This window comes from Empidonax traillii, unplaced genomic scaffold, assembly GCF_003031625.1.
Source record: "Empidonax traillii isolate 1590-97213 ecotype Southwest subspecies unplaced genomic scaffold, ASM303162v1 scaffold287:size763773, whole genome shotgun sequence".
Classification (NCBI taxonomy): Eukaryota; Metazoa; Chordata; class Aves; order Passeriformes; family Tyrannidae; genus Empidonax; species Empidonax traillii.
The window spans coordinates 442,900-460,242 of NW_020955480.1; the positions used below are offsets into that span (position 1 = coordinate 442,900).

General features: G+C 52.6%; 1 protein-coding gene across 2 annotated transcripts in view; it reads right to left on the reverse strand.

Moving 5' to 3' along the window:
• Positions 1-15,820, reverse strand: part of PCDH19 (protocadherin 19) — a 58,517-nt gene extending 42,697 nt beyond the window's left edge. For both annotated transcript variants that reach the window (XM_027890431.1, XM_027890430.1), the window contains exons 1-2: positions 13,680-15,820; positions 10,368-10,695 (exon numbers count right to left, since the gene is read on the reverse strand). In XM_027890431.1, the coding sequence (XP_027746232.1) occupies positions 10,368-10,695; positions 13,680-15,820 (2,469 nt within the window). The remainder of the gene's footprint in view (positions 1-10,367; positions 10,696-13,679) is intronic.
• Between the last annotated feature and the right edge of the window lie 1,523 nt (positions 15,821-17,343).

Below are 17,343 nucleotides of genomic sequence, written 5' to 3' on the forward strand. Positions count from 1 at the left end.
CACCCTTGCAATCACTGACTGTCCTGTGGGCAGCAGGCACCATTCAGCCCAGCATTATTGCTCCTAAGGCTGCTGAGGGCATAAGAAGAAGGGGCTACCTCCTCCAGCACCTTCCTGAGTTCTTGACATGACTGTGCTCTCATCACGTTCATGACAGGAAATCCAGGCATGACAAATACCATTCCTCCTCTGCAAAGGTGGGATGGGACCAGACTGCACCCACACTAAAAAATCCTGCAGAATCCCAGTGCAGAGAAGGGAGATGGGGCAGGGATGTTCACTTTTAATATAGAGGACAGCTGCCAGCTCTGTGGAAATCTATGAAATCACCACATTTAGAATAAATTCTGATTAAACACCACATATGGTCCTTATCGTACGTCCCTTGCTACCTATCACAGAGGCATCTGCATGTAAACAGGGTCTTAATCGGCAAATATTTGTCTGCTACGGCCCTTTCTTCTCTCACCCCCACCTGAACTTGCAATTATTCTTATTGATTGACTTTAAGAGAGCACCATGCACATGCCTCGAGCTGCCACGCGCCGAGCAAACAAGGGAACAACGCCGGGCTCCGCTGTAATCATTACTGGGGCGAGCAATTGCCCTGTCACACATGGCAGGTTATGGCTTCAGACTGGAGGCAGCAAGGCCAGATGAACGCTTAAAACGTCGTTACAGTGTGAAAAGCGAGGATGTAGAAATGACACCTCCTTTCTCAACAAATCTGTTCCCAGAGCATCTCCCAGCTCTGCAAAGAATTCATCTCATTAAGCCTGAAGAGCCAGCAGGGCCCTTGGAGGGGGGACATGGGCTCGTGTCCTCACTGTGTGCCAATATAAGCTCTGATGAGGACATATTAGATCTGAGGGAAGATGGATTTGAGGTCCTGAGAAGGATTTCAGCGCTGGAGCCTGAGCCCAGGCTCTCCTGCACATCCTCCCCAGTCCTGGCCAAATACACATGGTAGAAGATAAGGTGCTTTTATCAGACCAACAAGGAGAAATTAGAGAAACTTGATGCTGAGCAGAACGTTCCCCAGTTTTCCCAAGTGAAGTTTGCAGCTCAGTTCAATATGTTAGTGCCTAATGAAGGTTTCCCCCATACTCTGCAGGGTACAATCATTCTCCTCCTAATGAGCATGTGTTAATGGCATATTAATGCTGACAACAACTAAGTGCAAAGAACAAGAGATGAACATATTCCAAAATTCATCTTTTTTTCTTCCAAACAAAAGAATCCATTGCGTGGCTGAACAAGCCCCAGCCCGGCAGGAGCCGGCGGCTCCCACAGTGATGCTGCCAGCTCTGGCCCGTGGGCTCACCACGGGATGCAGAGCCCGTATGGGACACAGCTTTGGTCTCTCACTAACCCAACCCCTGCAATTAGTTGTTGTACAGGGAGAGATCTCAGTCCAAGCACAGTACTTCCCTCAGATTAGGAACACAGCCACACTAGGGGGGAACAAGAAAGCAGAGCAACCACTTGGAAACGCCTGGAAAAGTGTTTCACTGGGCAGACAGGTTTGGATACTGTTTCTAAGCCAACAGCCGTGGGGATTTGCTTACTGAATGTAGCCTAATCTGGGTCCCTGCCAGAGCATCCAGATGTGAATCTGAATATGAAAAGTCCAGGAGGGAGCAGGTGATGGGAGGCGCAGGCGCGGGCTCTGAGCCCCGTCCTGGTGCCGGCATACCAGCCCATCTGGGTTTGTCTCACCAAGTTTACATAAGCTCTCAGGCATGGAAAAGAACACACATAATGGGTGTTTTCCTGTTTTTTCTTCTTTGCTTGAGAGAACAGCTCCCAAAACCCTGACAGCTCCCCAAAAGCAGCATCAATCTCCTCCAGGGTGTGCTGCCCACCACCAGGCACTGCAGGGAGGTGTGGAAGCCTAATTCCCTACTTGTCCAACTCCCGTGCGCTCCCACCATCACATACATTTAGATTTCTAGATCGATAATCGATGCTAGAATCAATAACAGGGAATTTAGCTACATTATAAAAACAGTAAAATCAGCCAATACTGAGAAATGACTATTGAGTCTTGTGTTTTCTGTACTCACTTAGTCTAATAACGGTGAATGATATTTTCCAAGTACATTATTCAGCAATAAAACCACCGAATTATTTGATCTCTTTCTAACCTTTATGATTCTAAGCACTCTTTTTGACCCAGATTGAATGAGGCAACATCTGCAGAGCCTTTCACAAAATTGTACTCGGAGTGCACTATTGTAGGTCTGCTGCCAAAGATAAATGTTATTATTTTAAAGCCATCATCCTTCTAATAGATGAGCAAACACACTGCATTAGCATAGCCTGCAGAGCTCGAGCACGGGTGAGAAAATGCCAGAGGGGTTTCGCTTAATGGAATTTTACATACCTGACTTAGGATGGGTTAATGCAATCCTCCAACACGGGAATTTTAAAACCTGCCCTGTGGCATACACCTGCCATTACAAAAGATGGTATAATCCAGCAAGCTCCAGATCCCCGTGAGAAACACGAAGGATTCACATCCAGGTCTCTGGTGACCAACAGGGTGTTGAGACAAGGACCTCATCTACAGGGCTCCAGCACACACTGACCTCTGCCATTTAACACTGACCTGCCCCATGTATGAGGTGTCAGGTGGAGAAGTGCTGGGGTTACCTGTGGGGTGCTCCAGGGTTCTTTCAGAGGGTGTATGAAGTGTAATATCTGCCATGCACATCTGCCAGCATCAGCAGTCACTGCACTCCAGCCTTCAACAGCCTAAGGAGAACTCACCACAATTCCATGTTAAACGGGGAGTAACTTCAAGGCTTGGCTGACATAAGCCATTATCTTACTCCAAACTTACACGAGAAACTGGAGGAAGACACTGAAGCAATGATGCTGTGCTCCCTTCTCCAGCAAACCCTCCAACAGGTGCCATTGGCAAGCTCTGCCCCAGCAGGAGCAGCAAAATTGGGAGCCATCAACAGCCTCAGTGTCCCTTTCCAGAGTGATGTTCTCCTGGGGACAGCGAGGGCAGCGCTGCCTGCAGAGCACCCCATCTATCACCAATTCAGAGCACGCTCTAATTTAAATTATAATTACACTTATAAGTACACAGATTACAACTGTTTATGCTACCAATAAGACCATCCTGTATTTTAATTAACAGAAAATGATTGGAACTCAACTATAGCCACTACTGGGAACAATATCTAATAATTTATTGAAGCAAGGCCATGCCCAGCCCCCTAGGCAGCCTGGCAGGAAAGAGAAAGCGGGCAGGGATGGGGGTCCTGCCCATCTGAGCTCTCACAGGAGAGCAGGAGCTGCTGCCAGAGCAGACAAGGAGTCAGGAGAGAAGACTCCCAGGAGCAAGAGAGATGGAGGCCTCATCCCTGGAGACCCTGCAGGCAGAGCCAGTGGATGGAAGCATGCAGGAGATGATGGGTGGGCCAGGTTCTGCCCTTCCTGGCTGATGGGAATTCAGGAAAAACCTGACCAGAGCAGAGTGATGGAGGGCAGGAGCCCAAAGACCTGCGAGGGCACCTGGCTGAGGAGTTTCTCTGGCTCAAAGCCCTCAGGAGGGACTTCAGGAGATGGCAGCTGGAAAATACAGCTCTTCCACCCAGCCAAGCAGATGCACACAGGGTTATTCAAAGGCTACTGCACTTGGCCTCAACGATGCCTCTGCATGAGCATGTGCTATATGTAAAGGAAACGAGATGGAGAAACCACAAAGTTCAAATTGCTCAATACAAACAAGTTCACTTGGAAACTGCTATAAGAAAGCCTGTAAGCAGCATACAAGATCACCCTTCTGATGTAATTTTAAAGAAAGCTTAGTAGAAATCTTTCCCAATTTAAGGGAGAATTCTTATCTGCCATGCAAAATCTTTTTTTATAGACTTCACAAGTTATGCATCAGAAATATGAATCAGAAATTCAAATTTACTAAGAGGAAATATTTAAGGAACCTTCCAACCCAAATCATCCTAAGATTCTATGAAAACAAGAGGAGCCTCTCTACTTTCAGTAAAAATGAACCATAAAACCCAAACCAGCAGCATAAAAATGAACAAGATGTATATGCTTATATGATAAACTCTACACTCATTTACCTAATTAGGTGCAATATGTAAAACTTCTATACACACTTTTCATGTGCACATGGATACAAGGGGTGGACCTGGCAGTGTTAGGTTAATGTTTGGACTTGATTTTAGAGGTCTTTTCCAACCTAAATGATTCTGTGATTCTACGTAGTATATGACCTATGATATACAAGATATACAGAAAGTAATATAATCCTATCCACGGGAGCACTCAGGTCTTGCTGTCAGAGGAGAGGGGTTTTACTGTTAAATCCAACATGGCTATTGGCCCCACACCACACAGCAGCCCTAATCCTCCACAGAGCCTTGGAGCAAACCCATCCAACCAGGACCCTACTGCAAGCTGGAAAACCTAAAGAGCTGCCAGGATGGGGTCACAGCCCCATATCATCAATATAAAAAAATACATGGTTAATCTGTGAACTTGGCAGTGTTCAGCTGCCAGTTGGACTAGATGATCTTAGATGTCTTTTCCAACTTACATGATTCTACAATCTTAGGAAAAGCCAGAGTGTGTTGAACTAAAGGCTTCCCTAGGACCCAGCATAGCAAGGGTGGCGTGGATAAACATGAATGGGAGCTGGCGTATTTATCTCTGTTGCAAGGTATTCAAATGAATTTCTCCATACAACAGCTTGGAGCGATTACATTAGGAGATGTATAATTTGGTTAGGCTGACCTCGCAATGGAATAAAAAGCGGCTGATTTCCATAATGTCAGCCTGCAACGCTCGGAGAGGTCAGGGAACCTACAGTGATACACAAAACACTTTGGGAGTAGTTAAGCAGAGCAATCTGCTGGGATTTGGAGTGAGCAGAGAGAGCAGTCGGGGAGGTTTGGGGTTCCCACCCCAGAGGCTCCGGTCCTCGGCGATGCAGCGTGACGCTGGCTGCCCGGACAGGGACCGGGAGCTGTCCCCAGGGAGGGGATGACCCATGTCTGTCTAAAGCTGAAAGCATTGCTCCTCTCCGATGGGTTCTTGGAGGATAAAGGCTGGGGCTGGCTCCCAGAGAGGGATGCACCGAAACACAAAGGCAGGAGGAGAGCTGTGACCTGTGCTTACCCATCGCGGTGCACATCACGTCGCAGGCACAAAAAAGTGCTGAGTTACAGTGACCTCCCAAGGAGAAAACAAGACTGGCAACGCTGGCTGCGAAGTCAGCCTTCCTGCTAGTGGAACATCATCACTGATAATGCTTTAATAATTATCCCTGCTGAAAATAAGCCTTATTTCATCCGCCTGGCGTGTCTCAACCCTGCAAACTTTCTCTGTGTTGGAAATCATCTCCTTTTTCTCCTTTTCCCCCTGCTCTATACACAGCATTACTCAGAAGCAAGCCAAATCCCTTCCAATTATGTATCGTGACGTTTCCCCAGCGCTGCACTAAAGCAAGGCCCTTCACTTCTAAATGGCATGGTTTATAACAAATTGTCTGTTATACCAGACAGAAACTGATTTCCTCAAACCCAGCATATTAAAGTGAGTACATTCATTCTGGTTGTAACACACAAAATGTGATTATAACAGACACTTTGGGGGCTTTTTAAGGCTAGCGGAGAAGAGGAGGATAAGCTGGAGGGGAAGAAAGAATTGACAAGTAGAGAAATGACAGAGAAAGAGAAACAGCCACGCTGATTTCATTTCTTACAAAACAAAAATCTTTGTGTGTTGTAGAAATGTGCTTTAGTTAACACCGTCAGATAGCCAGAGCAAAAGCTGCCGGTGCTGCCTGAAACGAAAATTGTTCTATTGTGCTCAGAAAACTATTTCCCACAGTGAGGAGAACGCTTTCCAGGTAGCACAAAGCAGATCTGAAACCAACAGGGCCTTATCCTGCAACTCTTGCTCCCTCAAATAATCCCTACAGCCACGAGGAGCCCAAACTAAATCAGTGTGAGTGAGGATTACGCAGGAGTGTATCAAGATTGGGGGATTAGACCGGGATTATCACTAAAACCAGTAATTCCCCATCTTACTGATGGTGGCCATCAGCTCAGGAGGCGGCAGATCACCATGACCCCCCCGGCTCCAGATCCAGGTCTGGGAGCCACCGAGTGTGTGAGTCCCCAGAAGACTCAGGTCCTGTTGGGTCAGGGGCTGCTCCACCTTGCCCTGCTTCTCCAGTGGGAGCTACCAAAGCAGCACCAGAGCGAGACCATGACTGATCCACACCCTGCTTACAGCGCAATGTCAGCACTGCTGCTTCCCTTCCCCAGCACTGCCACGATGGAGCCATCCCAGACCCCCAGCAAGAGTCAGTAAGGAACCTCCACGCTAATTCCACCTTCACACATCCAGTCTGGCAAAGAAGGCTCACCCACTCCCGTTTCACACCTCCTTGCCTCTCCCATGCCAGGTTCTGCCTGGGACTGGCCACCACAGTGGCCCCAGGGGAGACCAAGGGGCAGAGGGAGCTGCCGTGCCCCAGGGTATATTCCCCAACCCAGGGCAGCAAACAATCCTGTGGCACCGTTTCCCAAAGTGGTGCAGGTTTGGGATGTAAAACTGTCTCTGAAACACAGATGCAGCCATTACACATACACTGTTTACTTTTCAAACCCTGAAGCCAAAATCCAGGCATGTAAGTGTTACCCAAGGGTGGCTGTTCTACATGCAAGTCGCATTCCTGGGATCCTAAAAGGCTCAGCATTCAGACCGGTTTCCACACCACCCCAACGCAACATGCATTTTTATCAAGGAAGCTGCCTAATGGCTCCTATTAATTTTGATTTTTAATCTCCTGGTACAAGTCCCAGCAATATACACGCAAAACCTGACAACAAGCCCTTTTGGTTTCAAAGCTGCCTTCTCCTCCAGCTCAGAAGGAAGATAAAAAAGAGCCCTTGGCAGCAGCAAAGCCTCTGACCGGCAATGGCCTTGCAGCTCCAACATGTCCCACTCTCCCTCCTGTAAAACAAGTCAAAACACTAACGGGGGCCAAGCCTCCCTCTGTCAGTCATGATCACCAGAGCTACTCACAAACACTTCTTGCCATCACTGCCTACAGCCACAGGGATGCTCAAAGGCTGCAGGCAGGCATTCCCCAGCAGTACCCCAGCACCAAGGCACCACCAAACCCCAGCAAGGCCAGAACACCCCAGGATAACCCCCACTGCCTCCCAGTGCTCCCTTGGAAGCCGTGCCCTGGCACAAGCAGAGCCAGCAGCAGAGCCTGACCCCACCCAAAGGGAAAAGCTTATTAAGGGTGGTTTCAAGTTTCTTTTGCATTCTCAGAGTGGGATTGCAGCCCTGCTAGACACTACTGTTTAATCCATTCTGGGTCAGCAGGGAAAAGGTGGGGAGCACCAACGAACCCAATTACTGCCAGCACGAGCACGGCACCACCAGTCCCGAGACCTGCCACCTCACGGGAAGAAACATTTCCTGAAGCTCCACAAACAAGCCATCCTTGGGGACTTTTATTTCAAGGTGCCTGACTGTTAAACTAAATGAGCCTCACATTAAAGACCAGCCACATCACAAATCCACCGCTGCTGGGGCAGTGCATGTCTGCAGAAGCAATCACTTACCCCCAGCCACAACCATCATATGCTAAGTGACACTGCCAGCAACACGTTTACCTCCGAATTTTATCTGTTATCAACTGATGCTTTGCCTTCCCATCAGGAAAAGTCACTCCTTGGGGGAGCAGCAGTGATATCTTCCCGATGCTGACACCTCATAAAGGCTCCCCGGGGAAATGCCAGCGGCTTCATCACTGGAGGTGATTCAAACCAGCCCAGACAAAGTACCACTGGATGATGTGCAGAGAATGGTTTGGCTCTGGAAGCTCTGGGCAGGAACTGTGCTTATTAAATCCTCATCACTTGGAGGTGTACAAATAGCACACTGCACAGCCACCACATCACACCGCAGCACCTGCTACAGCAGCGATGGGCTACAGGGGGTGAAAGGCTGAGATGGTTTTCCATGGAAGCATCTTTTATGGGGTTTCCATGTCACCCTGTGTGCTAGAACAGGGCTCTCACTCCAGTTACTGCTGAACCTCCTCATCCTCAGTGGATCACTGGGATTTTTAGAAGCCAGTAGGACCCACACCTCCAGTGCAATAACTTCCCCAGCAACAGCTGGAAGCACAACGGTGGGACTGTGCCAAAAAACAAAAACATTCCCACCCTAAACCAAACTTCCAAACAGCTTCCAGCTGGGATTTCTCCTCCCTTTGCCCTGGCTCTGCCCTTTTGTCCAAAAGCATCCCCAGGAAGTGAGTAGACCCCCACCAGGACATGCTTCTCTCACCCAAGAGCTGCTGGTCCCTTTGCAGGACTGGTGAGCTGCCCTCTGCCCTCCTGCTATTTTGCTGACACTCCAGGGCACTTATTACAAGAGAAAAACTTCTTCCTCCAAGTGAGGTACCGGCTTTTTGCAGCGCATCCCACCTGCCTGAGGGAAATGGGGTGAGCTGGAGCCACAGGGAGAGAAAACAACCGTCCCATATCCCTCACATGAGGACAAGGCAGGGGAGTCTCTGGAGGGCACGTTCCGTGGGACCCCAGGCTATCTGCTGTGTGCAGGAAAAGCATGGGCAGCAGTGCTTTCTGTCTGCAGCTGGCTGTTAACTTTATCAGCTGAGCTATGATGTTGCTGATGGTCCTTCCCTCCTCCCCAGCACCACAGACCTCCCACTGCTGGCATGCACTTCTGGATAGTGCCAACATGTGATGGATTTTATGACTGGTGGCAGTGAATCAGAGGCTGACAAGATGTTCCAGTGCTCAGTGCCCACAGCAAGGCACCAGCCAGAGATGCACACCAGCACCCTCTCCAAAGGACACTGCTCCAGGAAGGCAGGAATTCCTCAGGGATTGCTGCCCCCAGCATCCCAACAGCGGTGCTCACCCACAACCTTGGGATGAAAACCCAGGTAGCTGGGCATCCTGAGCCTCAGCTGGTATTCAGCAAAGAGCACAGGCAAATCTGAGCATCAGTGGAGACCCCCTAATACACGAAGGGTGGTGTTTCCCACCCCCAGCCCACCCAGGCACAGCACAAGGAGCTGGTGGATTCATTAGCAGCTCTTCTGCCTTATTTGACCAGAGACTGGCTTATCCCAAACTGCTTCCATCCAGTCTCAGATGCAAAGTCCCTGCCTCTACCCAACAGGGCATTTGGGAGCAGAAATGCCCACGCAGATCTGTGGCTGAAAACATGCAAGAAGAATATACAAGTACTTAATTCGAGGTCATTCCCACACAGCAAGTGGCCAAAACTGTGCCCGCACCAGTACACAGCCTCTCAGGAGCTGGTTCTGTGAGGCCTCAGCAGAGGTTAAACACCAGGGTTCAATGATCATTTTGCCAACACAACCACAGCAGGACCAGGCCATGGCACCAACCCTCTCCAGCAGCCCTGCAGACTCTCACAGAGGGCTGGGCTCTGCTCTCTGTAGCACCAGGATGAATCTGAAGCACCTCCACTGACTTCAGCAGCACCGTTTTGCATTTGCACCAGCACACTCAAGACAAAACAGAGCAAGCCATAAATATTTCAACCGCTTTTCCAGCTTTGTTATCCTGTTCAAAGTGAGAAACATGACAAACCTTTGATTGTTTTGCTTAATATGAAACAATAATTCAAAGAGAGACAAAAAAGCAACATTAAATGATGCCTGTGATGTACAGGAAAGCTGAAGAATTAGAAGAAACTGATGAGGATGGAGTGGATCGGAGTGGCCCCTTTCCCTGTCTTTGGCAGGTACCATCCATCCCTCCCATGCCAGCAAGGGTCCTGCACGGTGAGGGAACAGCAGCAGGTCAGGTGTACAGGTAATCCCACTGGGGCATCCTGTGCTGTCTGCATCCCCAGCACAACCAGAGCAACAGCTACCAACACCACTGTCCTCAACCTTCTAAGAAAACTCCTGTGAAGGCAACGAGTGTCTCCTGCCTTGAGCATCGCCACGCTCAAAATCCACCTGCAAAGCAGCCACCTCCAGCCTTGAGGCAGCCTGGCCTGGCCCATCCCCACCTGGGCACTTCTGTGCAGTGCCTGGGGGTGAAACATCCACCCATAGCCACACATTGGGGCTGCCCCAGAACCCACAAGGTGGGTACCTGCTGCTCCCCGCTGTCCATCCTCCATCCCTCCCATGCCCTGGCGTGTCCAGCACACAGAAACCACCGCTGCCTGTTTGCTCCACACCTCGTTTTGGCAGCGCTCACACAAACAGACCCGCACTCCGCGGTCCATGCAGTCCAGGCACAAACCCATTCCCGACGTTCCCGGGGCTCAAGGTGTCCACCTGCACTCACCTCTGGCAGTGGCATCCCGTTGATGATGAGGTCGGGCTGCTGGGGGCTCTGGCCCGTGAAGGTGTGATGGTAAATGTGGTTGGAGCCGGCGTTCCTGTTGTTCTGGCTCTCCACGTTGAGGAAGGTGCTTTCGGAACGGCGGCAGCCCAGGGGCAGGGTCTGCTGGTGGTAGTCGAAGTAGTTGAGGGATGAAGTGAGAGAGGAGCAGCTCACAACGTTCATTTTATCCGTCTCCTCCACATCCCGCGGTACCAGGCGGATATCATTCTTGCTGATCTTCTTCTTCTTGCTTGATTTCTTTTGATGCCCATAGGAGTACTCTGCGATTCTGGGGGACAGAAAGAAAATGAGAAGCTGAGAGCATCCGAAATCCTGCCCCGCTAAATACACATGCAGAAACCCAGAGGGCTTGGCCCCCTTCTCCATGTAGACTTCTTAGTCATGCATATTACGTCATGTTTTGGGTCTGGTGGCACGACACCGTCTTCAGCTTATTTTTATATGTATAATGTTTTGAGGTCAAATACGAAAAATAATGGGAAGGAAGAATGCCACTGGTTTATTCTAGTGTTTGTAATTGCTGATATTTAGTTACTAAGAGTAAAGTCCAGCCTACAGAAGAGAAAAATGGAGATGTTAAAAATCCATGAACTGAAAAGGGTACCTGCATTCATTTCCATGCGTAATAAGGATTTTAAAAGTGATTTAATTTGCTCCTTGTAATGAAAATTCAAAATGAATAGCAGATTTCTTTCCCAGTTCATCTTCCACAGCAGTAAATAAAGCAGACCCAGAAGCAGTCCTAGCTGGCAAGCTCTATTCTCTCACACTCCAAAGGCTGTTTGTTTATTAATGCTTTATATAAATTGCTGGTGTTTTGGCTATCTCCTGATCATACCTGATAACTCAAAATCTTTTATCCAACCGAATCCCATTCTTTCCTCACCCCCTGACACACATATCCCCTTCTACTGGGAAATGCTTTTACCTTCTGGAAATCAGAGAACAAAAACCATGTTTTGCAAAGAGAAATTACGCTTTTTGACCTTTTTTTTTTTTTTTTTTACTGCAAGCTTGTTTTTCTCTGCCTTGCTTTCCCTCTTTGCTTCCCACCTGCCAAAAGAATCAACTGATGAAGTGCCTTGTTTGTGTTCTGCAAAACATCGGAGGAAAAAAGTTACTGCAAAACACCACCCAAGCAAATAATGACAAATTATTTGCACCTTGCATTAGCTGGGTATGCTGAGCTCAGACTGACTGTGGCTTCGCTTTCTGTAGTGAGCAACAAAACAGTCTCTGCCATGAATTTGTACATGCACAGAATTGGGCAGCTCAGTATTTCCCAAGGAGGCACATCAAATGCTACCCACAGTCAGAATACACATTTGAAAGTCAGGATTTTGCTCCTCTTCTTTTTATGATAACAGCATTAAAGAGAAAGAAAAAAAAAGCTGCAACAGAAATAATGGGATGAATAAATAATACAGTTTATCTGGAAAGGCAAATATTGGACAAATATTCTCGTTCCAGAAAGCTAATTGCCTGAGCATGAAAATGCCACCAAGTCGAATGCCTCATAAATTAACACATTTTTGAAGACTCTCCAGCAGCTCTTGTGAAGAACCTCTAAAACAAGGCACTGCAAAGCCTAAAGGCACGGGGAGAGGGTGCCCCATGGTCACAAGCCGCTGCTGAGCCTGCCTGGTGCTCCCCCACCTCTGCAGCTGACTTCTGCTCAGACACACTGACAACAGCCCAAGCATCCCCCTGAGTGTGCAAATAAATCAGGGGAAGGCAGGGATTTCTGTTGTGCCAACAATCTATATGCTGCTGACTCGTCTAACAATGCTTGATGAAGCTTTAATTGTTTTGTTTACCTAAATGTTTAAGTTTGGCAATGCGAGAGCCCAATTATTTCCTGCAGGCATTCATTTTGCTGTCCTTTCTCTATTGACCAATTATTTAATTAAACCGCACTTCATTAATCCCTAAGCCGTCACAGTAAACCCAGCGCTTATACATATGTGGGAAGCTGTTGGGGGCACCACCACAACATGATTTTTATCCATTCAGGTCCTATCCTCATTTAATGGGCCGAGCTGGCAAGAAATCTGGTCTGTAAGCTTTCACTTGAAGCTAGACATCCCATAATACAGCACAGACCGACCTTTATTTCCAGATGATTTTTCCCCCATCGAGCAAAAAGGCTTATATATGCACTTTACACTGTGAAAACGGGGTACAATACCCGAACTCTCCGGCATTATTTCTGCCTAAATAAAACTTTAAAGACCGCACATCCCCCCGCGCCGCTGAATTGCCAGGGCCGAGCGTGCGTTTCCAAGGTAGAGCAAAATTAATTTCCATCCCTCCCCTCTGAAACGACTCAGTGCCAAAGGAATGGAGAAGTCATGGCTATTTCACTAGTAACAGGATTAAACCATTTATGAGGCATTGCAGCTGCTCTTTTATGGCATCTGATTGATATTCATGTGTGGTTAGCATTTGTCTCCTAACTTGTGTAACACAGAGAATAGTAAAAGAGAGACAATAATCGCCGGGCTGTTACATATTCAGGGGGACTGGATTTCCCCTATCAGCCTTTCAGTGGCTCCGGGCACGGGGCTGACCTCCCCTCCGGCATTTCGGACCCCGGAGCACGCATCGAGCCAGGGCAAAATGACACAGCACTGCAAAAATCCTCCCTCGCCCCATCGCTCCCAGCCCAGCCAGCCATGCCGGGTGCTGGAGCCGCGCATGGGGGACAGCCGGGGAGGGGGGGTTGCCACTATTTTATGCAGTTGGCCCCATCGCTGGCCGTGGCGTGGAGCCGCAGCGGGCGCACAATAGCTCTTTTGAGCGGCGAGCGAGGGCTCAGGGATGCCACCGCGCCGCTCGCACCGTCGGCTGCGGAGATGCTGCGGTGGTTGGGGGGTTTCCCCCCTCACCAGCCCTTGGGAGCTGTGCTGGGGATGGGGGGCTGCTCAGGGGAACCAGCCACGTCCCCGGTAAAACCGTTCTCCCCGCTTCCTGCGACGGAGCGCGGAAAACCAGGGATGCTGCAACAGATTGTCAAGCCGCACAATTAAGTCGATTCGTTACTCGGCAGGGATTTTTCCTGCTCTCCTCCCAGAGAGCAATTTTTTAAAGCTTCACAGGAAATTTTCTTAGAGGGATGGAAACCTCACTTTTGTTCCTAAAGCAAATCTACCTCCCTCAACCCCCACCAAATATGTAGCAGCAAATGCAAAAGTAACTGACGGCAAAAATCAAAGCAGACCCGCAGGTACACAGAAACAAATATGTCTTTACCTGCAGTTGTAGGTCCTGATTTCCTTGTTATCCCTTTTGCACTTAACTGCCACGAAGATCATGGTGACAAAAAGAATGGCTGCGATAGACCCCAGGGCAATAATGAAAATCAGAGAGAGGTTAACAGATCCTATGGACTCCTGGGCATCCAGGGCTGGAGACAAGTATATCAAAATCAAGGCAGAAGCCGAGAGAGATGTTTTCCCATGGTCATGAGCCACCACAATCAACTCGTAGGCTGTCTTGGCATTCTCCCCAAAGGCTCTGGTGGTCCTTATCTCTCCATTGACCTGGTCTATCTCAAAAAACCCTCTGTCTCCTTCCACCATTTCATAGGAAAGTCTGCCATTTTCACCCTCATCATAGTCATCTGCCTTGACCACTGTCACCAGGTAGCCGACCCCCGCGTTCCTGGGGATGTACACCTCTGCTGTCCCATTGACCAGCGGCGGGGCCGTGATCACAGGGGTGTTGTCATTGACATCCAGGACAATCACCCTGACAGTGGCATTGCTCTGCAGAGAGGGATTACCCCCATCTTTTGCCAAGACCTTGAACTCAAAGGCCTTTGTCTGTTCATGATTGAAAGACCTCAAAGCATAAATATCTCCAGAGTTGGGGTTGATGGAGACATAAGTGAAGACAGGCATGTCCCTGACTTGGGAGGGCACAATCTGGTAGGAGACACTGCCATTGAGGCCCAGGTCAGGGTCTCTGGCAGAGACTGAGAGGAGGTAGGCCCCTGGGGTGTTGTTCTCCTGCACGATGACCTGGTAATAGGGCTTGGAAAAGTGGGGATGGTTGTCATTCTCATCAGTGATCTTGACCGTGAAGGACTTGGTGGCCTGCAGGGAGGGGATGCCATTGTCCCTGGCCTGGATGGTGAGGTTGTACTGGTCCCTCTGTTCCCGGTCCAGCCGCCCGTCAACCAGGATGGTGGAGAAGCTCTCGTACTCCTGGAGTCGAAAAGGCACATTGCCCAGGAGCTTGCACTGCACCCGCCCATTGGCCCCGGAGTCACGATCCGAGACCCGCACCAGGGCGATGACGTACCCTGGTGGGGCGTTCTCGCTCACCTCCACCAGCTCGCTGTTCACAGAGAGCAGGTTGATGAGGGGCGGGTTGTCGTTGGCATCCTGGACACTGATGGTCACTTTGCAGTGGGCAGGGATGGAGTTAGGCCCTAAGTCCTTGGCCTGCACATCCAGCTCATACACGTGACCCTCCTCGTAGTCAATGGCACCGCTCACAGTGATGAGGCCGCTCTGGGGGTCGATTTGGAAGAGCTCCCGGGCCCGCTCTGAGACATAGCTGTGGAAAGAGTAGAGGACCTGGCCATTGGTACCTTCGTCCGGGTCAGAGGCATTGAGGCGGATAACTGGGGTACCTGGGGGGGCATTTTCAGGCACACTGACGGTGTAGGCCGGCTCCTCAAAGAGCGGGTTGTTGTCATTGGAGTCGATGACACGGATGCTGAGCTCCACGGTGCCAAAGTTGGGTGGGTCACCACCGTCCAGTGCCGTGATTACGTAGCTGTAGTGGGACTGGGTCTCACGGTCCAGGCTCTTCTCTACCACCAGCTCAGCAAAACGGGACCCATCACCCCGTGTCTTGGTCTCCAGCCCAAAGAGGTCATTGGGGGTGATCTCATAGCTCTGCACACCAAAGCTGCCCGAGTCCGGGTCATAGGCACTCTCCAGTGGCACCCGGGTACCAGGGCTGGCTGTCTCTGAGATCTCTAGCTCAATCTGGTCAGTGGGGAAGCTGGGCGCGTTGTCGTTGAGGTCCTTGATCTCCAGCTTGATCACGCAGATCTCCATGGAGCTGGACATCACCTCCAGTGAGATGACGCACTTGGGGCTCTGTCGGCACAGCAGGTCCCGGTCAATCTTCTGCTTGGTTACCAGCAGCCCCGACCCGGGGCTGATGTCCACCAGGTGGGGGGCCGAGTTGGAGACCACCCTGAAAGCAGTGGGCTGCCGGGGGTCCAGCACGAACCCGGCGTCCCGGGCGTCCTTGGCGACGTTGGCGATCACCGTGCCGGCCCGCTGCTCCTCCTCCACCGAGTACTTGAGGTTGACGAGGGCCCCGGCGCCGGCCCACAGCAAGGCGGCCCCCAGCAGCGCCGGGAGAGCCCCCATCGCCGCGCCGCCCCCTCCGCCCGCCGCGCCGCGCCCCGACGGCCGCCTGCCTCAGGCGCCCGCCGCGCTCATGCGGGCAGCGCTCGCCGGGCTGCCCCGGCGGCGGGCGGGCGGGTGCGGGCACCGGGAGCCGCGGTCCCGCCGCGCACACGCGAACGCCGCCCGCTCAGGCGCTCCGCGCCGGTGGCGCCCCGGAAGGGCCGTGCATGGCGAGCCGGTGCAGGGTTGCCAAGCCGAGCGGCACCGAGCCGAGCCGAGCCGTGCAGAGCCGCGCTGAGCCGAGCCCGCTCCCGCCGGCGCTCGCTGCGGCGGCCGCGCCACTGCCCGCAGTCCGGAGCGCCGGCGGGCGGCGCGGGGGCGGCCGGCGCGGGGGCGGGCGGGGCCGAGCCACGGCCAATGGGCGTTCGGGGGCGTGGTCGGCCCGCCGGGCCGCCGCCAATGGGAAGGCGTCGCCGGGCGGGGGGCGGGGCCAGGGCGGGGCCGGCGCGGCCCGGGAGCGGAGCGGGACGAGTTGGGAATGGGATGGGATGGGGTGGGATGAGATGGCGAGGGACCTGCTGGCCGGCCGGGAGCGTGGATGCCTCTGCTGCCCCTGCTGTCTCTGCTGCCCTGCGCGGCTGAGCTCGCCCCGCTGCCCGCGAGCTGACGCGCGCCGGCGCTTTGTGTGCGCGGCCGCGGTCACCGGCTGTTCCTTCCCCATCGCGCGGGGCGGCGGCGGGTCCCTGCGGACGGCGGGAGGGTCACTGGGTCCGCGCGGAGCGCCCCCAGGCCCATTCGGTCTCTTTCCCTCTCTGGCAGGAGGGAGCCCGCCCCGCCGGGCAGTGTGACATCCCTGGGGACCGGGAACGCCGGGCACTCCCGGGAGGCTCCAGCCCCGGCAGCGCTCGCTGCGCCCTGCTGAACCCTGGGCAAATCCCTGCCGCGCCGCCTCCTCCTAACAATGAAATAAAGTCCGTGTGCCGGTGCCTCACCTCGAGACGCCGCGCTCCCGTACGCAGGGTCCCGGGGTCTCGTTATGGGGGCCAGGGGAGGTGTCACGGGGACGGGGCGGAGGCGCGGCCCCGGCGCATCGCGGGCGCGGTCGGCGCCCGGCTCGGAAACCTCCCAACACGCCGCTCCCCGCCACGGGTTTAAAGACAGACCAGTGCCTGCGCATCCACGCCGCGAACAGCCCCGCAGCCCACCCGTCGGTAGCGGTCGGCCGGCGGGAACGGCAGCAGGGCAGGGGCTCGGCGGATTTGTGGCGGCACAGGTCCCGTCGGGGCGGTTGGCAGGGGGACCCGACACGGGGACGGGGACGCGCCCCGCGGGCACAGCGCGGTGTCACCGGCCCGGCGCTCCCCGCCCCGCCAGGCCCGGCCGCGCCGTCGGGCCCCGCCGCTCCTTCCCAGGCACAACGGCGCCATCTCGCGGCCGCCCGCGGGAGCTGCGGCGGGACCAACCCGGGCCGTGCACGGCGGGGCCCCTCGGACGGCACGGCACGGCCACGGCCCGCCACCGCCGGGAACAGAGCCTAGGAGGTG